The sequence below is a fragment of the Macrotis lagotis genome, chromosome 1 (assembly GCF_037893015.1).
Source record: "Macrotis lagotis isolate mMagLag1 chromosome 1, bilby.v1.9.chrom.fasta, whole genome shotgun sequence".
Taxonomy (NCBI): Eukaryota; Metazoa; Chordata; class Mammalia; order Peramelemorphia; family Peramelidae; genus Macrotis; species Macrotis lagotis.
In genome coordinates, this window is record NC_133658.1 from 804,558,017 (window position 1) to 804,579,750 (window position 21,734).

General features: G+C 37.9%; 1 protein-coding gene across 2 annotated transcripts in view; it reads left to right on the forward strand.

Moving 5' to 3' along the window:
* The window catches only part of AAMDC (adipogenesis associated Mth938 domain containing), a 38,465-nt gene extending 18,754 nt beyond the window's left edge, over positions 1–19,711 (forward strand). For both annotated transcript variants that reach the window (XM_074216968.1, XM_074216967.1), the window contains exons 3-4: positions 16,850–16,945; positions 19,522–19,711. In XM_074216968.1, the coding sequence (XP_074073069.1) occupies positions 16,850–16,945; positions 19,522–19,662 (237 nt within the window). In that variant the 3' untranslated portion in view covers positions 19,663–19,711. The remainder of the gene's footprint in view (positions 1–16,849; positions 16,946–19,521) is intronic.
* The last annotated feature ends 2,023 nt before the right edge of the window (positions 19,712–21,734 follow it).

The window sequence follows — 21,734 nt, forward strand, 5'->3', positions numbered from 1 at the left end:
AGCAGTTCTTTAATTAGGAGGAGGTCTGTCCAAATTTGTGAAAATTCCTTTCTTCTCATAACTTTAACAGACATTTATCAAGTCTGGGACAATCCTATATTTGACACTGCAGAAGCTATAAAGTTTATATACTACAGGTCTCTGACCTCCTGTAGTAAGGAGATAAAAGATACAATATTACATTGCAAGGATCCATTAGACATTGTAAAAAAGAAAGCTCTCTTGCGATGGAAGGAAGGAAGGCAGTGACCTGAGGCTGTCTTGTGATCCAGAGGTCCCTTTGGAGCTGGATGGGAAAGGAGGAAAGGGCAGTGAGAGGTCAGGGCCAACCCCATTGGGGATGGGGCAGAGGGCAGGAGCAGTCAAGGGCAGGTAGTGGGGAATGGAGAGGAGTGTTCTTATTCTAAAGAGAGACAGGCTTTGAATGTAATTCCCTAAAGCCCAAGAAGGTAACTGGGGAGCAAGAGAAGTTCTTACATCAATTAATAGGTCAACATTTGTTAAATCCCTCCTGGCATCTAGGCAAAGGACAATCCTTGCCCTCAAGGAGCTCACAATCTAATGGGAGAGACTGCAAAAGTAGAGAGACCAAACCAGCTCTATACAGGACAAATGAGAAATTATTAACAGCAGAAAGATAGTAGAATTAAGCTGGATGTGGCTTCCTATAGCAGATGGGGTTTTAGTTGTGACTCAGGAAGCCAGGAAATTTAGCAAATGCAAACTGAGACCCTTCCAGGCTTGAGTCTTAGCTTGCCAAGAGATGGAGTTGATGGTTGGTTGGTTCTTGTCCTTTGTTAGCATAGAAGACTAAAATGACATCACAATGTTAGAGACAAATTACAGTGTGTCTACCTGTGATTGATTAGACCAATATGAGCTCTACCACAGGTAGGGTAGGTACAAATAATACTTGTAAACTTGCAGATCTCTTGTTTCCTTTGAGCTGCTTTAATTCTCCCTTGCTCATAAGAGCATTGCACCCTCTCTGATGAGGGCACATCATGCTGGGTGGTCCTGTGCCAGTGTCTCCTATGCTGCACAATCAACTCTAAAGTTTTTAAGAGAGACCTTTAGGGTATCCCTATAACACATCATTTGACCACCCTGTGGGCACTTGTCCTATGTAAGTTCTCTATAAAAGTCTTTTTTGGCAAGCATCCACCTGGCATTTGAAATGGTATGGGTGATGTCTTTTGATTTGTGTGTGAATTGGATTTTAGTGAGGCAGAGTTGCACACTCTCTCTTCCAAAGTCATCATGATCTAGCATAGCAAGACAGAGTCAAGACAACTGCTGATGACTCTAGATGCAGTGGATGACCTTGGCATCTTTGATGTCTAAATGACCTCTAAACGCTCTACAGCACCTACTTTAGCTGCTTTCATGGCTGTTGGAATGAAGTGCTCTCATCTGCCTACTCTACCTGTGGAAGACTTCACATTCTTGGAGTAGACATTCCTGTAAATCACTGACATGTTTGAGAGCCCCTCAGTTAGCCTCAACCTGGTTTAGCCCATCTGCTGAAATGATTTACTGGAGTATAACTTCATGCTACAACTTCTTGGAACCATAGATGAGAGTTAGGTGGCTCAGGTGGACATTGAAAGTGGAAAACAGCCTTGAAAAAGACTCAGCAGCCCCCACATCAGAGATGGTTTGTCTTCTTTAAACATACTCTACACCTCTTGAGACAGAGAATTTTGTTTGTGGAACAACGTGGAAGCCAGTGTCACTGGATCAAATAGTAAGTGGTGAAAAGTAAGGTGTGAAAAGGCTGGAAAGTTGAAAAGGGCTAAGTTATGAAGGGCCTTGAAGGCCAAACAGCATTTTGTATTTGCTCCTGGAGATCAAAATAAGTCACTAGAGTTTATTGAGTAGGGGGAAGATGTTCTCAGACCTGTGTTTTTTAGTAAAATTGCTTTTATGGCTGAATGGAAAAGGAACTGGATGGGGAGAGACTTGAGACAGGCTATTGCAGTATTTCAGGTATGAGGTGATGAGGACCTGCATTAGAGTGGTAGGAGGAGAGAAAAGGGCAAATTAGATATTGCAAAGGTAAAAATTCACAGACCTTGGCAACACTTGGATAAGAGGGGTAAGAGATAGTGACAAACTGAGGATCATTCTTAGTTTGTAAACTGAGGAACTGGGTGGATGGGCATTCTATGCTTCTTCCCCTTACTTTATGGCTTACTTTATTCTTGTATTCCCAGACCATTTGACAAAGACTGTTCTGGACATAGTAGAGAGATATAGGATAGATAATTGCATACTTAGATATATTTGGAGTTGGTCATATAGCCAGACTCAAAGTTTGGTACTCATTGAAAACTGGATATCTGCTCAGGAAGGGGTCTGTGGTGGAGTATCCCAGGGATTTGTTCTAGGTCCTATGCTGTTTAAGATTTTTATCAGTGACTGGATAAAGGCAAAAATGGTAGAATACTGGACTAAATCTAGTGAAATTTTATACTGGGGTTCATGACTAAATAAAAATTTGTTGAAAAAGTATTAATGAACTGCTAGTTAACTGAGTCAGTATGATGTGGCAACCCAGAAAACTCAATATGAACTTAAACTATATTAAGAAGTAACAGTCCCACGGTATTCTGTCTGCCGTGGTCAGACCATAGCTGGAATATTGTGTTGTTTCTGGGCCCCACGTCTTTGGAAGGACATTGGTAAGCTAAAAAGCATGCAGATGATGGTACTTAGGATGGTAAGAAGCCTCAAGGATCATGCCACATGATTGGTTGAAAGAACTGAGGGTGTTTAGTTTGAAGAAGAGACACCTGAGGAGAGATGGGATAGATGTCTTTAGGTAGTTTATGGACTGTGGAAGTGGGATCAGACTAATTCTATTTAGCCCCAGAAAACAGAATTCTAAGAGCAGTGAATAGAAGTCACAGAAAAGCAGGTTTCAGCTTGATTTAAGGAAAACTTCCTAATTATTAGTTATCCAAAAGTAGAATGGGCCATTTCTGGAGACAGTTGATTCCAGCCTTCCTAGAGGTCTTTAAGAAAAGACTGGATATTTATTGAGTATATTGTTAGATAGGTTCTTGTTCAGAATGAAGTTGAATTTCATCACCTCTGGGGTCTCTTCTATTACTGAGATTTTGTAAATTCTGTTGAATTATTCCCTTTTTTGCTCCATTGTTGAACATAGTTTAGTCTATGGTCCTTACAAATAGTGAAGGAGCAAAGATAAAGACACACCCCATGTTACCATTCCCTGTGTCTCAAAACTTAGGATAACAAATGGATGAATTAATGTTTCTGTCTCATACTGAGGGATCCTGTTTTAGTATTCATGCTAGAGCCCTTGCATCAATTCCTAGAAATCTGTATTTTTCCCCTGAAATGTAACTGAAACTTGATTTAATCCTTTTCTGTAGTCATACACACATACTTACACACATACACATTCACACTTATACATATACTTATATATACTTTATATATATATTATATATAATCTATTGATGATCCTTTTAGTACTTAGACCTTCAGATTCATTAATATTCTCAACTCCATGACTTCCATCTTTAGTCTGATTCAGTAACACATGGGCTGGTACCAGTTGGACCTCATTCTTATCTGAAGTTGTTCCACCTTCAAGATCCTGTCCTCTGAAATAATCCTTTCTCTGGTCATCATTCTAGCCTCTCATGGACACACTCCTGAACCTGCTCCTTACTCTTATTGGGATATCATCGCACTGAGACAGCATCTCAATCAACCTTCCTATTTCTCTTAGTCCATTAGACCAGCTATGGTTTAGTCAAACTGAATTGTTGAAGAATTCATGATCTCATCCTACCCTCTCCTGTCTAAATTTCTCATGCCTGAAACATATTCTCTCTACATCCTTCCTTTCCTTCAAGGTCCAATTCTATTGCTATCACTTCCATGAACATTCTCATCTCCCAGCCAAAAGTTATCTTTCCAAAATCATGTTTTCTTGGATCTCTTTTTTGCCTCTGTCACATTCGACTTGATACTTATTTGTTTGTATACATCTTATTTCACCTGTAGTAGACTTAAAGTTTTGAGAGCAGGGATTATATCATTTTCCACCCTTGTATTCCCAGCGTACTTGTATAAATTTAATAAATATTGAGTTGAATTATTTTTGCTTTATTTCCCTGTAACTTCTTTTTTTTTTTTTTTTTTTTGCAAAGCAATGGGGTTAAGTGGCTTGCCCAAGGCCACACAGTTAGGTAATTATTAAGTGTCTGAGGCTGTCCCTGAACTCAGGTCCTCCTGACTCCAGGGCTATGCTTGATTATCCACTTCACCACCTAAGCTGCTCCTACCTGTAACTTGTTTTAGTTTTTAGTTTGTTTTTGTTTTTTTGTTTTTGCAAGGCAATGGGGTTATGTGGCTTGCCCAAGGCCACACAACTAGGTAACTATTAAGTGTCTGAGGCCAGGTTTGAACTCAAGTACTCCTGACTCCAGGACCAGTGCTCCATTCACTGCGCCACCTAGCCGTCCCTCCCTGTAACTTCTAGGTAAAGGGATGCCCAAGAGGAGATCCTCATTTTTGTCTTTCTTCTGGATGGTCTATAGCATTTTCTCATCATAATAGGACTTTTGTTTCTCCTTCCATTGATCCTTCCCCAAATTTTCTCCAATATGCTCTTTTCCTCTGTTTCTTCACGTGTATATTTTCTTAATCTAAAAACAATGCTGATCCCCTGCCCCTGATATCTATTCTGTTCCTTTTCAATAAAACATACTCTCAGCTATTTTCCACTCTCAGATCCCATGCTACCAAGTCTCAGGTTGTTTTGTTTTCTTACCCTATGTTTATTATACTGAACAACTGCTATAAAATCCTGCAACTGTTTCTACTTAGTTTTCTAAGCCCAAGTATTTTCTAAAGGAATGGTATGATGAGGGAGATATTGTGAAACTATATTGTTTTCTTGATGGGACAGGAAAGAGAGAATTACTGTTGAAAAACAATGGGAGCAAATGGAATGGAAAACTAATGTCCCTGCAGCCCTTAGTAAGGGGGGTAGAGCTGGGAAACGGTTGATGGAGAACCACTCTGGAACTGAGAAATGTCTCTCATTGTTTAACCAGTTTATCTTCCTTACATCCCAAACCCCAGCGAACCCACTGCTTAGCAGCTAGGACTAGTGCCTGTCATCTCTGTCCAGCAAGACAAGTGGGGGGGGGGAGAAGAGTTCCAAAACCTTGCTCTTAAATTCATTTTCACTACATTAAAGACTGGATGTTCAGAAACTGTGTGATCCTGAAACTATTCTGTTATTCAGTAATCAAGAAATAGTAAGACTCTAGGGTGAAAGGATTCTAAGAGATTATCTATTCTAGTATTTCTAACAATCTATACTGCCTCTGCCAATTTAGAATGCTAGGACATGCCCTTCTTCCCCAGGACATCCCATCCCCCAACAAAGCAGCCCCTTCCACTGGTGGCCAGCTTTGATGGCTCACTGAATTTAGAAACTGGAAGGGACATTTTCATTTATTTAGTCTAAAGATTACATGAAAAGAAAACCCACTGTAACCATAAGTACTTCCTTATATTGAATCGAAATCTGCTTCTCTCTATTATTTCCCCTCCTTGGTCCTAGACCTGTCCTCTGGGGCCACACAGAATGAGTTTAATCCCTCCTCTCACAACAACCTTTCAGATGCTTGAAAAGATTGATCATGTCCCCACTTGGTCTTCCCTTCTGCAGAAGAGGAAAGGAAAAAAGACAACACCTTTGAAACTGAGAAATGAAAGTGCTTGTTTGTTCTAAGACAGATTGTTTCTTGTAGGCAGCAAGTCCTTTTCAGCATTGCAATTAGTTCTAATTATACTCATATGTTCCCTGCCTTCTGTACCTTTAAATCTTTTTTCTAATATGTGATTTTTCATTCAGATATATACTAATGGCTTGTTTTTCTGTTTATAGAACAGATGTGAGTAAGGGACTTTGAACCCAGTGGGGGAGAGAGATATCAATTGATTTTGTCTAAGTGTGCATGGTAGTGTAGGCTTTTACACTGTCATCAGGGACTTCAGAAATGGGTTGATCCAGCAGAGACAACATGATTTTCAAAAGACCCCTAACTCCTGGGGGGCCTAAGCATCCATCAGGGCTCCTGAAACTCCTCTGCACACTGAGGTTACATCCACCAGTGGACTTGAGCCATCTAACAAACTTGAAATCTATCAAAAGCAAAAGCTGAAGGCCCTTTAATTAAGCAATAAAGAACACAATTATAAAAACCTTCAGTAGGGGCGGCTAGGTGGCTCAATGGATAGAGCACCAGCCCTGGAGTCAGGAGTCCCGGAGTTCAGATCTGGCCTCAGACACTTCATAATTACCCAGCTGTGTGGCTTTGGGCAAGCCACTTAACCCCATTTGCCTTGCAAAAAAAAAAACAAAAAACAAACAACCATTCAGTCCCATCTAGACCACTAAGGAGGTGACTGACTTGTAGTTTCCTTGATCTACTTGTAGCTTTTAAGGGTTGGACCTCAGCCCTCCTTCTGACCTGTCTCTGATGTGATCCATGTGGCCTCTACTTCATCACTTCTTATTCTTCAACTACCAGTTAAATATGTTTCCATCCTAGCAAAAAGAGAACATGACCCTGGGACAGTGTTTTATTTATCTGGTCAGAGAATCTTAGAATATTAAATTTAGTGTTAAATTGGGGACATTATATATAATATATATATATAATATATAGAAAACACACCTCATTTTTACATATGAGGAAACTGAGACCTAAACAAATAAAGTTTAAACCCATGGTCACACAACAGAAGAGAAAAATGGCAGGGTCTCATCATCTCTAACCCAGGCATAATCAATCAGGAGAACAGAAGAGGATTCAGTCAACAAGCATTAATTCAATATTTTATTAATTAAAATTTTGAATTAATCTATTAAATATCTATTTAGTTCCCATTTTGTGCTTGGCACTGGAGATACAAAAAATTCAAAGGCACTATTAAAAGGACTTTATACCTTATACTATGGTCTGACTAACCTTATACTAAAGTCTCATCTCTGCCCAAACCCTGAGTTCTCTCTCCACCTCAGACTTTAAGCAACTCATAGCAAGCCTTAGCATATAAGATGTTTCCAAGAACACTCAAAATGCAGAGGAATATAGACACAAGAGGAAAAACAACCTAAAAGCAACAGAACCACACTCTTCCTTCTCTTCTTGTAGCTCTCTTCTCTTGTCCTTTTCTCTCTGCCAACCAAGATGCAGTCTTCAAGGTTCTTTCCCATAGCTTCTAATCAACATCCATCATTATAGTGACTAGATTTTAAATACCCCCATGACTGTATGACTCACTATAGGAGCCTTTGGACTGGCTCTTACTCAAAAAAATCTTACCCCTGCCCCTTACTCAAAATATGCTCTCTCCTTTCATCTGCTCCATAGCGTCCCTTTCTTCTGCCTTTCCTTGGAGCCTTTCCTAATTCTCTCAAACTCTTTTGACTGCTTTGTATTTGTTCTCCTTAAAAGTTTTTTGGTATGCTTTTCCTTGTTTTCTCCCTCACAGAATATAAGTGCTCTTTAAGGTAAGGATTCTTTGGTTTATTGTATTTGTATCCCCAATAGAAGGGACGTATTGATAGACCCCCAGCCTATGCTTGAACACTTTCAGCCAGAAGTTGTCTTCTTTCTGAGGCAGCTTGTTCCTCTGTTGAATGCTCTGGTGTTAGGAAGTTCTATAAAACTAAAAACAATCTTCCCTTCACTTACAAAGACAGATCTCATTTCTACCCATGGTAACCATTAGGATGAGTCTAATCTCCCTTCTATCATGACACATTTTCAGATATTTGAAGACAAACTCAGGTGTGCCAACCATACCACTTTTGTGGATATAAATGAGGCACACTAATACAATTAGTTGTATTCAGAACTTGTTGGATAGAACTTGCTGGACTGAGGGGGCAGCTAGGTGGCACAGTGGATAGAGCACCAAGCCAGGAGTCAGGAGGATCTGAGTTCAAATCCAGCCTCAGACATTTAATAATTACCTAGCTGTGTGACTTTGGGCAAGTCATTTAACCTCATCACCTTAAATAAATAAAATTTTTTAAAAAAAGAACTTGCTGGACTTAAAAATAGATTAAAATGGATTCAGACATTGAATAAAGGTATACTCTAAATAAAGTGTACATTCTTACTTGTAGGTGACACAAAGCTGGGAGGGACAGCTATAACAGCTAAATGGATGATAGTCAGTATCCAAAACAATCTTGACAGGCTGAGCATTGACTGAATCTAATAGAATGAAATTCAGTAGAGATAAGTGTAAAGTGTATGCAAAAAGATTATAGAGTTATGATCATTTAGTAGTTTTAGGGAAAGAGATGAAAGTTTTTTTTTTATCTCCAAGTTTAATGCATCAATAGTGTGATATGGCAGCCAAAAAGCTAATGTCATCTTGGGCTTCATTAAGAAGGCTTAGCTTTCAGGCATGGAGAGATGATATTTCCATTGTCCTCTGCTGTGCTTAGACCTCATCTGGGATGTTGTGTTTGGTTCTGAGCATCATAGTTTAAGGACTTTAACAGATTGGAGAATGTGCAGAGAAGGTAAATACTTGAAAGGCTGCTTTGCTCTGCATTGCCCCAGAGGACAAAACCAATAGCAATGAGTAAAAATTACAAAGAGGAGAATTTGACTTGATGTTCAGGAAAAACTTCCTCACATTTAGAACTGCCCTTAAGTAAAATGGGTCACCTTACAAGCTGTCTGTCCCCATACCTGGAACATTCTCCCTCCTCTCCACTTCTTAGCTGCCCAGAACTCTTTCAAGTCTCATGAAGTTCCATGTTCCGCACGAACCTTTTCCCTATGTTTAACATAGTTATACATATGTATGTGGACATACATATATGTGTGTATACTGTATATGTATACACACAAACACACACACACACACACACACACACATATATATATATATATATATATATATATAATAACCTTTATTAAACTACTTGCTGTCAGAAGGAGGGAAGGGAAGGAGGAGTATGTGAAACTCAAAACCTGAACAAAAAAATGAATGTTGAAAACTATCCTTGCATGTAATGGAAAATTAAATAAATTTATTTTTTTAACAAAAGAACTTTTTTCCCTGGTTCTGCCTTCCCTTGATAACCTCTCACCATTTATTCATTCATTCAGTCATACATATGTACTCTTATTAAGAGACTTACTGTGTGCTAGGCAGTGTGCTAAGTGCTGAGGATAGATAATGGAGAAGACAACATGCTGGCAAAAAAAAAGCTAAATACAGAATAAGTAGAAAATAATTAAAAGAGGAAACTCGCTGGACTTTAGAAAGGTTAGGGAAGGAATCTTGGGGAAAGTAGGATTTTAGTGAGAACTTAAAGAAAGCCCAGGAGTGTAACAGTCAAAGATTCTAACAACTCTCAAAATTCTGTGATTCTGTAATTTAACTAGGAGGTTTGGGGTAAGGTGGAATTCCTTCATCAGTACTCCTAAAATGTAGGGTTAGGCCACCAAAACCAAGGTCTAAAATTCCTATTTCCAGAACTATTTTTGGAGGGGAGATTTGGGAGGAAATTTATTTATTTTTCTAAATTTATTTAAAGCAATGGGGTTAAGTGACTTGCCCAAGGTCACACTGCTAAGTAATTATTAAGTGTCTGAGAGCATATTTGAATTCAGGTCCAAGGACTCCAAGGCCAGTGCTCTATCGACTGCACCACCTAGTTACCCCTGAAGGAAACTTATACCAGAAGGTTTGCATTACACATTCATTTAAATCATGAATATTACTTATATAACCACAATTGATCGCAAATAGCTTTATAAAAACTTTCTTTTAAGCAAATGAGTGCAGTAAACTAATATTTGATAAATCCAAAGATTCTAGCTATTGGAAAAACTGACAAGTAGTCTGGCAGAAACTATTCATAGACATTTTAAAATACAAACCAAGATAAATTCAAAATGGGTCATGATTTAGACATAATAAATTAGTGGATAGGTGTGAATCTATGGGTAGAAGAAGAATTCATGATTAAACAAGAGGTAAAAAAGTACATGGGAGGTAAAATAGATAATTCTGGTTACATAAAATTAAAAAGTTTGCCTAGATATAACCAATTCAGGCAAAATTAAAAGAAAAGTAAGAAAAGAAACTGAGAGGAAATTTTACAGCAAATTTCTTTGATAAATGTGTCATTTTTCAATATTTAGGAATTGAATCAAATTGATAAGACCCATTCCTCAATTGTGCAGCTATGTAGCACAGTGGATAGAGTCCGGAGGACAGGAGTTTGAATCTGATCTCAGATACTTGCCAAAAAAAGCTATTTTATGGAGAACTCACACAGGGTAAACACTTATAAGGAGGTCAGAAGAAGCAATACCAAGACCCCCTGAAGGTCTCAATGAAAAACTTTAGAATTGATTGTACAGCAAGGGAGACACTGGCACATGACTGCCCAGCATGGCATACCCTCATCAGTGAGAGGGTTGCATTCAATGAGAAAGGCAGAAAGGAAGCAGCTCAAAAGAAATGTGATATTCATAAGTTTGGAGTATACACCCCAAGTGTTCACATGGATGGACTATTTGTGCCCTACCTGTGATAGAGCATTCCATTCTAATATTGGTCTGATCAGCCACACACTGATCATCAGTCAGACACACTACAATTTGTCTCAAACATAGTGATGTCATTTTAGTTTTCTTCAGTAACGAAGGACAAGAACCAACCAACTAACCATGTGACCCTGGATAAGTCACTTAACCCTGATTGCCTCACATCCAGATCCATTTACAATACTCCTGATCCAAATCTGGCCACTGGACCCAGATGATTCTGGAGGAGAAAGTGAGGTTGGTGAGTTAACATAGCCCTCCTCACTTAAATTCAGTTCATGTGCTTGTCATGGTATCTCCTCCCTGAGGTGTCATGGTCTTCGAGAATGAAGGGCAAAACATAATGGTCAGGGGATATGAACAGATAGTTTTCAGGAAAAAGAAATAACTATAAATAATTACATGGGCGGGGTAGCTAGGTGGCATAGTGGATAGAGCACCGGCCCTGGAGGACTTAAGTTCAAATCTGGCCTCAGACACTTGATAATTACCCAGCTGTGTGACCTTGGGCAAGTCACTTAACCCCATTGCCTTGCCAAAAAAAACCCTAAAAAAATAGTTACAAGGGGAAAAAATGCTCTAAAAAATTAGAGAAATGCAAATTTAAACAACTCTGAGGTACAAGCTCACACCTATCAGATTGACTAACATGAATGAAAAGGAAAAGGTTAAGTGCTGGAGGGAATGTGGGAAAATAGGTACACTCCTACACTATTGGTAGAACGTATTAATAAGATCGACCATTCTGGACAGCAAATTAGAATTATGCCCCCAAAACTATGAAACGGCATAGTCTTTATCCTATGGTGATCAAAGCAAAAAGAAAAGGACCCATATGTGTAAATGTACATATATATGTATATGCTGTACATATGTGTGTGTATATATATATAAAATAATATATATATATATATATGTATATATATATATATAGTTCTTTTTTGTGGTAAAAATCAGAAACTGAGGGGATGCTCATCAAACAATACCTGACAAATTATAGTATACAAATGTCATGGAATTCTGTTGTGCTGTGAGAAATTATGAAGGGTATGGTCTCAGTCAAATCTGAGAAGATGTATTTGAATTTACATGAAATGAATAGAACCGGGGTGGCTAGGTGGCTAGGTGGCACAGTGGATAAAGCACAGGCCCTGGAGTCAGGAGTACCTGGGTTCAAATCCAGTCTCAGACACTTAATAATTACCTAGCTGTGTGGCCTTCAGCAAGCCATTTAACCCTATTTGCCTTGAAAAAACCTAAATCCCCCCCAAAAAAACAAACAAAAAAAAAGTGCTTGGGGCTGAAATGAATAGAACCAGGAGAATATTTTCTACTATAATAGCAATATTATAGAGATAACCAACTATGAAAGACTTAGTAACTGATGAATACAATGATCTACCACAATTCCAAAGAAGTTATGATGAAAAATGCCATTCACATTCAGATGGAGAACTGATGAAATCAGAGTACACATTAAAACCTATTTTTTCCTTTTTTTTGGGGGGGGGCTAATATGGAAATGTTTTACATGACTTTACCTGTATATTAAATATCATATTCTTGCCTTCATAGGGGGTAGAAAAAATGGTAGAATGAGGGTGAAAATTTGGGATTAAAATAAAATTGAATTAATAAAAAAGATTAAAAAAGTTTTTTTCATAATTGTAAACAGTCATTTAGAAATAAGCTAAAATTCTGTTAAAGTAAGAAAATTTAAGAATTATAGAGATGGCAGTGGGTAGAGGGACAATTTATTACAAACTTTATATTAAGGTATACTTAACTCTCTAACAATAGACAATGGCTGCCCTTGTATTCACTGTTTTCTTTACTATAGTACATAATAATCATAGAGAATATAATAAAGACCTGAAATGAGAAAGGACTGCAGGGGAATGAACAACTAAACTAAATAAATCAATGCAAATGTGAAGTTTATTGAACTTGCTGATAAGAAGGTAAATCATTCCAAGTTTTCCTTATAAATCAAGTCAAAACTGAGATCACAGTGGAAGTTGTTGTTCCAGAAGGCTAAAAGAAAGTTCTTTGGAATTTTCTCAAAGGCTTTTCAAAAATATTGTGTCATATTTTAAGGGCAGGTACAGGCTGTCATCAAAAGGAGCAAAAATTGTTTTTTCTTTAATGATCCTCTGGAGAAACCATTTTATTTTCTTAATATCATAATCTTTAAGATGCTCTTTACTAGAGATGGCCAAAATGAAGAGAAACTAAAATAAAATAGGGAATTTCCTTTGAATTGAATAATGAATTGCCTAAATTCATGGGATCATTGAAGATGAGACAAGTGATGATCATCACTGCCAACAGGTTTAAAAAAAAATTTGTTGAATTTACTCTATAAGTTGAATGATAGGCAGTATAGAGGATCCAAAGAATAGAGCATAAGATAGATTGTGCCCTCATAGAGCTTACAATCAGCTAGCTACATCCTTAATGAATCCTAAGGGTAAGGACAGAGAATGCCTTTCACAGGCACAAACTGAGCCAAAACATCCTGCGTTTTGTACCCCATCAAAAGCAAATTATCTCAGTAATTCCCAGGTATGTCATCTATTTATTTCAGCATTCCACTGACAGACAAAAGACCACTGCAGTGTCTCCAAAGCATTTCCACTCTCCTAAAAAGAACCAATGCTTGGAGGTCTGAAACTTAATGGGAAAAACCTCGGAGCTCTGCCTCCATAATAAACATCCCCATGATAATACATTGTGTTCTGGCTCCCTTAGAACAATTAGGCCTATTTCAGAGATCTGCATTACTGAAACTCTAATGCTGTCTTTTAAAAGATGCTTTCAGTCAATTCCCTGAGGCTGTTAAAGCTGGGCATGTTCACCGAACAAATCCCAGACTGCTGACCTATGTTCTTCCTGTTCTTGCATTTTCACTTACTGAGTTAGCTGATTGATCTATGCTGTTGTCATGGATCCATGGCTACCTATCCTTTTTCTTCACAAAGTTATTTACCCAAGCAACTACCACTGTCGTCGCCTTGATTGGAATTAGAGGTGTCTTGAATTTTTAGTAGTGGGCCAGATGATCAGAATTCCATCTGTATGAGGGGCATAATGGAATCAGCAGGCGGATAGTTAAGTCTTACTGGTCCTACTCATGTATGCTTTTTCATTACATTAAAATGTCTATTTGGAGAGGGAGGAGGACATCATTGATCAGACTACAACCTTCACTGATAAAGGTCACCAACCCTCAATAGTAGCCAGTTTCATGAATTGCAGTAGTAAAGGAAAAAAGGACCTTTTGGCCAGTCTCTTTAGCTAAATTGGTCCTTTGGAAACAGAAACACAGTCCATTTCTGTGTTTTTCCAGCTTGCCAGAGCTTGATATAATCTTCAAGAATTCAGGATCAACTCTGTGTCACCTTTAATGAAAGACATCATAGCTAATTAAGTAAAAATATGAATATAGAGAGGAAAAAAAATGATAAAATTTTTTAAAAGAGAGAACTAAAGAACAATATATATAGTGAATCATCCAGTCAAAAGGTAATTTTCACACTTCATGTATATAAAAAATTAATATCAAGCAGCAAAATTAATGAGTGCATAAAATGAACAATTTTGGGTTAACCTTTATTAAAATTAATATTGTAACTCATTTCTTTTAGCATCTAGTAAATAACAGGAATACAGTTCCATAACAATGAGCTATTGCTTTGCATAATAGTTTATGGAGTTTGGGTGTTTTTATTATTATTATTATTGCCTATTCTTAGTCTTTAGGGAGAATTACATTCTTGTTTAAAAAAATATATATTCAACTTCAAAAAAGCCTGGAGTTTCATGAACTGATGCTGAGTGAAGTGAGCAGAACCAGAAGCAACACTGTATGATAATCAACTATGATGGACTTACTCTTCTTAGAAATGTAATAATCAAAGACAAAGGACATCAGATAGAAAATAGCATCCCCATCCAGAGATATGGTTTTGGAATGCAGAACAAAGCTTACTATTTTCAATTTTTAAAAGCTGTTTTATCTATTATGTCATTTTTTTCTGTTTTTTCCAAATCTCCCTCCCTTCCCACCCTCTTCCCCAAGATAGCTAGCAATCTGTTACCAGTTATATATGTACAATCTTGTTGAACATATTGCCAGTGCAGAAGCAGATAAATCAACAGATAAGATTCTAAAACAAAAAAGGATGAGTACTAAATCTTGAAACATAATGCAAAACTTGTAACAAATATTTCAAAACACATGAAAGTGAATTGGTTCTAATGAAATTCAGAATCCTAAAGGAAATGGATATTAAAAACATTTTTATCATAAAGTCCCCAGCATACTCTCAGTTTCAAAATAATGCCAACATTGATCTTTGTTTTTATCTGATTGGTTTTTGCTATTTATTTACATAGTTGTGGCAATTTTGTATGCTGTCCTTTTGGTTCTGCCTTGTTCACTCTGTATCACTTCTTATATAATCTTCCTTTTGAATTAATCCAATTTGTCATTTTTCATGTCAAACTGATCTTTCATTACATTTATATATTACAATTTTAGGGGATATAGTTTATATATTTTTTGTTTTTGTTTTTGGAGTGTTTTGCTATATTTTCACATAAATAGTTTCTTTTTGTCAACAACCTCCTTGAAGTTTAAAGCCAGTAGTGAGATGGCTGGGTATTGGTATAGAAAGAGTTTCATCTCTCTATTGCACAGTTCCACAACTCCACTAACAATGAATTAGTTTACCTTTTTAACCTTTGCCAATTAAAGGTGCACAAGGTTGTGAAATCTCAGTTTTGTTTTAATTGGTATTTTTCTATAGTTGATTACTTTGAGTACCTTGTTAGAAATGTTTCTAATTTAACTTGGTTTTAATCTAAGCATATGTTGAACTTTTGCTGTGGGCCAAGAACCTGTTAGGCCTTCAAGAAATAGAAACAAAGAACAAGACTTCCCTGCTGCTGGGGAGGAGGGAAGGAGCAGCAACATGTAAACAGACCAGGAAGTAGAATATACATAGGGAGAGGACAGTTAAGAGCTAAGAAAATAAGAAAAAGTATAGGAGTCAATGAACTGTAGCTGAAACTTGAAGTGAGATGGAAAGAGGCAAAGGACTGTAAGGGACACCTCTCTTTGAAGGAATGGTTAAGTACAGAAATTCATAACACAATTTATTATGCATAAAAATTGAAAAAGGAGATACTTTCAGAGAACACTGCAAAAACTTACATGAATGATGAAAAAAGAAATGGGCAGGACCAAGGAATCAATTTGTACAAATAGCATTGTAAAGACTAGCAGCTTTGAAAGACTTAAGAATACTGATGTATGCAGTGACCAGCCACAATTTCGGCAGACCCTTTTTTTTTTTTTTTGGCAAGGCAAATGGGATTAAGTAGCTTGCTCAAGGCCACACAACTAGGTAATTTTTAAGTGTCAAGTGTCGTAGACTGAATTTGAACTCAGGTACTTCTAACTACGGGGCTAGTACTCTATCTACTGCGCCACCTAGCCATCCCTTGACAGACCTTTGATGAAGCCTACTATATATTTTGTGACATAGGTAATGGACTCAGGGTTCAAAATGATAGATAATTTTTTTTTTACATAGTCGATGCAAGAATTTGTTTTGCTTGTATAGGCACATGTGTTTCAAGAGTTTTGTTTTCCGTTCTTTTCGGAGAGGTAGTTAGAAGTAAGATAAAGAGCCAAGGGTTCCAGTAGGGAGAAGTGAGTAGAAGAATCATAGGAATGGGATCAGCTTATGCAGAGGCAGGTGGCCAGAGACAGAATGTTGTCTACAGGAACAGCAAGTAGGTCAGCTTAAGTAGAGTATGGATTGTGAAGAGAAAGAATGTGAAAGATGGATTAGAATAAGATTATGAACTCTAAAGCACTAAATATGGGTGTTCGTACATTCTTCTAAGGGCAGTGAGGAGTCACCAGTGCTTTAGGAATTTAAATTTGGAGAGAGGAAATGAGGACTATATGAGTCAAGAGCGGAAATGAAGGTGAAAGATATTAAGAAGTTATTAACCTCCATGGATTATGGAAGATATAGGTAAGACTTCATTGTTCCTGCAGGTGAAAACTGATCTGTTTGTAAAGTCCTTTACAAAAGTAGACTCTTATAATATGCCACAAGAACTCTCATTTGCAAAGGAAGGATAAAGAAACCAGTGTCCTAAGCATATAATAAACTTTTTGTTTTCATATCCAGCATTCCCCAGGTGTGCAGCCTGCGGATGTGGAGGAGGTAGCCAAGAAGGGGGTCCAGACCCTTGTAATTGGACGTGGAATGAGTGAAGCATTGAAGGTGTGTATTAGATAATTACACCACTCGTGGCAGGGATCTTCCGGATCTTATTCCCTCCACCCCCAATGTTCTCTGTGGAATAGATAGTTTTGTGAATTCTTCATCTCAGAGCTCCTAAGGCATCTAAGTGATGCAGTGAATAAGAGCACTGGCTTTTAATCAGGACAGGAGTTCAAATCCAACCTTAGATAATGGACACATACTAGCCATGTGACCTTGGACAAGTCACTTCACCCTAATTGCTTCATATCCAGGACCATCTCTGGCCACTGAACCCATATGGCTCTGGAGGAGAAAGTGAGGCTGGTCACTCAATACAACACCCCATCACCCAAATTCAATTCACATGCTTATCGTGACATCACCTCCCTGATGTCAAGGTCTTCTTTGAGAATGAAGGACAAAAAAAATCATTTCAGGGCCCCTGGTTGGGGTACTTGATGCCTCTCCCTTCCATTGTACCATTCCATTTCTTTGGTCTTTGACTTCTCTTTTTCCAGAAAAAATCTATTCCTGATATTTCTGAACTTACATACTTGTCATTTCTTTACTATAAGCACTTTCTTAATGCTTTTTTGTACAAGTACTTGTAATGTTCCACTTGAAACCTCCCCCAGAAAGGAGTAGCCAACAAGTTTGGAAGAGTGAGGGGGGAAAACAGGAGAAAATTTCATCTATAAAGAAGGTCCCATCAGTTTCTCTTTTTAAATAAAAATAATCTTCAAAATACTAGTGAAATGGCTCCCATTTCTATACATATTTTTCCTCACAGAAAGAGTAATTGGTAGTAAGTGGTTTTCATCCCCATTTTACTAATAGAGGCTAAGAGAAATTAAGTGACTTGTCCACAGTCATATAGCTAGGAAGTCTCAGATCCTTAATCTTCCTTTTGCATATCAGGGTTCTTTTCATCATTTTATGTTCATCTTTTATGCCATACATATAGCTCAGTGACTCACAGGCAAAAGACAAATAAAAAGCTTGAAATTGTGACTCTTTCTTTTATGTATTGACTGAATGAGAGTCAAGTACAAGATCTGAACTTAATTTCTCATGCAAGCAAAATTTTTAGAATGCTAAAGTTGCTTTCCTTTAAGTACCAAGCTAGCTAGCACAATGGGTGGAGCACAATCCTGAAGTTAGGATTCAAATGCAGCCTCAGACACCTAGTATCTGTGTGGCCTTCAGCAAGTCATTTAACCTCATTGCCTTAAATTTAAAAGAAAAAAAAAGAATTAAGGCCTGGGACAGTTAGGTGGCGCACTGGATAAAGCACCAGCCCTGGAGTCAGGAGGACCTAAGTTCAAATAGGACTTCAGACACTTAATAATTACCTAGCTCTGTGACCTTGGGCAAGTTACTTAACCCCATTGCCTTAAATAAAGTTTTTTAAAAAGAGAGAATTAAGGACAGATATTATCACCAAGCTTTTTTAAATTATAACTATTTTTGATGTTCATCATGGTCTTCATAGCCAGAGGCTAAACTACTCACTTGCAGATCCTGCCATCCTGAAAGTTCTGAAAATAAAATGCCACATGCATTTTCCAGAAGACAGTCTAACCAAATACATAGTTGGTCACTAAATAGAGAATTTTATTTTGGCCTCAGTAATTTATGAGGCCATGTGTGAAAATGTTTAAGATTTGTGATACACGGGGCGGCTAGGTGGTATAGTGGATAAAGCACCGGCCTTGGAGTCAGAAGTACCTGGGTTCAAATCCGGTCTCAGACACTTAATAATTACCTAGCTGTGTGGCCTTGGGCAAGCCACTTAACCCCATTTGCCTTGCAAAAACCTAAAAAAAAAAAAAAAAAAGATTTGTGATACATATCCATGGAGGAGCTTGTCCCTTCCATTGAAGACACAGATGTATAGAAGCACTGAATGGAATCTTTTCTTATGACTAATAAAATTCCCTATCTTATTAAATATTGTAAGTTGAATAGAACCAAAGCCCTTCCTGATGACTTGGGGGCATTATGATTAATATCAATTTTTTTAGCTTAATAATCCATTGCTACTCTGAGAGTTTAGACTGTCCCTGCACTAAGTGACTTCACAAATTTGGATATTTGAATGTTTTAATTTTTGCTTTGTTTTTTTTTTCTGAGTCTACTATTTATATCATTTAGCTTTTCTAATTCTTCCCTCCCAGGCGCATTATCAACTGTCACTTTTTTTTACTCTCAGGGTGTTTCTATGCAGGTTGATGCTGCTTCTCTGATTTACAGCTTCTAATCTGCTACAGACTGAAGATTAACAACTGTTAGAATTAGAATTATTTTTAAAATAAGAATAAATATATACAGGCTAGGCTGGGGTCTCTTTTGAAGAGAGCTTTAATGTATAGAATTTATGACATTATTTTAGCTGTTCAGATACCCTTTATATGCATCCTTCTGGATTTTTAGCTGTCTTCCAGATAGTCAAGGTTGCTGGTTAAGTGATGTTACATGAATGAAACATTACCATTATCAGTCCTTATGTTTCTTAATGGAAATGAGAAAGGGACCATTAGTAGTAGCTGGGTTTTTAAAGCCAAGCTTTCTTATCTTCTTTCCCTCTTTCCCAGGTGCCAGCATCCACTGTGGACTACCTCAAGAGACAAGGGATAGATGTTCTGGTTCTCCAGACAGAAAAGGCTGTGAAAGAATACAATGCCCTTGCTGCTCAAGGTGTTAAAGTCGGAGGTGTCTTCCACTCCACCTGCTGATGCCATCTCCAAGTTTAGAGAAAAATAAAGCAGTGATGCATAGATGTGACTTCTAACTACATCCTCTCCTTTCACCCCAGGCAGTCCTTAAGCATTTAATAAGCACCACCTGTGTCCTAAGTACATGGATACAAATATGAAAAAGAAAGATACTCTTTGCCCACAAGGTGCCTATAGTCTAATGGGAAAAAGATAACAAACAAAGGAAAAGGAGCTCCCCAGTTAGAGGTAGGGATGGGCCCAAAGGCAGAGCAAAGCACCAGGGCAGCTGTGATCTTGGAGGCTGGTGAGGTTCCTGGGGCACAAGGAGAAGTTCCCAACAGGATGTGGCTGGTTAGAAAATGGAGAGGTCTCAGTAAATCTAACTCAGACTGAGTAAGAAAGAGGGACAGAGGTACAATTTCACAATGGAATCTTAACAGTAAGGCTTTATCTTTTTGTCAGTTCTTAATCTCTTTGACTTTTCTGTACCATTTGACATATCTAACCATCCCCCTTTGAATAGTCTCTCTTCCCATAAAACTGATTTTTCCTACGTGGCTGGACATCATGATCTTCCTACATCTCGTGCATTGTATCCTCCAAAGTTTTGTCCTGGGTTCACTTTCTTATCTGAGAGCCCTTTCTGGTTGGTAATTTTTCCATTCTAATGATTTCATTTTACATTTACCTTATTAAAAGACAGTCTACTATATATAAAACAATATTTCCTTAATGGCTTAAGGGTCATATTGTTACTCATATTATTATTGATTGGGGGCGGCTAGGTGGCATAGTGGATAGAGCATCGGCCTTGGAATCAGGAGTACCTGGTTCAAATCTAGCCTCAGACACTTAATAATAATTACCTAGCTGTGTGGCCTTGGGCAAGCCACTTAACCCCGTTTGCCTTGCAAAAACCTAAAAAAAAATATTATTATTGATTTCTCTTCCTGTATCAGTGGGCACCTCATACTATCAGGGCAAGCATTAGCTTGTGATTTCTGGTGATAGCATGTGACAACCCAGTAAATCCAAATCTCTCTCTCAAAGGACTAATCATCCATTAGACCTTTCCTTCAGACACTCCCCCTTCAATCATATTGCCTCCAGAACCTAAAGACTGGTTTCCTAGAAATTGCCAGACTGAGTCATGGGAATAACACCACCAGATTGCTAAGCAGCATTATTTATGATCAGAACTATGATAGTATCTGATCATCTTCTAGCCTCCTACTTTCATTCTTAACAAGAACATTCTTGGCAAATGCTTTCACTCTGGTCCATCTTGAGCTGGTCCAAAAATTTCGCATCTAGTGGCACAATATGAATGCCAAGAGATTCCCACAATATCCAGACCACCACCAATAGTCTAGTTTCCTATCAAATCAGACTGTGAGGTGGTTTTGGAAAAGGCAAGTGAGAAGGATGCCTTGAATAGCATACCCCTCACTATAATAAACGTAATTGTGCATCAAACCACCATTCATTTGGTCAACAAGATCATCTTTGAAACTGAAGGACAGTTATTAGTATTCACCTCAATTATCCTGTCCCACAATGCAGTAATACCCTTAGCTATGTCTGTATGACTAAATGGCCTCAAGCTGACTTTTGCTTTTCTTTGTCTACCCTAATATCTTCTCTTTACATCACCCAGTTGTCATTCTATTGGTACCTCAAGCTTGACCTTCCAAGACTGACTTTATCATTTTCCTCTAACTCAGTATCACCTCCCAACTATCCTAATTTTATCAGTCACCAAAAATAGAAATGTTGTCTTTCTTCAACCTCACTCTTTCACCCCATTCAAGACTTCCTCTTCAATTTCAGTCTCATTCAATCTCCTTTTCCTCTCCACATTGCCAGTTCAGGCCCATATCACCTTTCACCTGAACTAAAAGACTAGCCCCCTAATTTTCTCTCTACCTGTATACTCTCCCTATTCCAATTCATCTTTCCCACACCTGCCAAAATAATCTTTTTAATGTCTAGACTTGACTCCCACTCAAAATTTTTTAGTAGATCTCATTACCTAGGAGATAGCTGACTTAAATAACCTGACTTAAAAAGCTACTTTCCCATTCTTCATA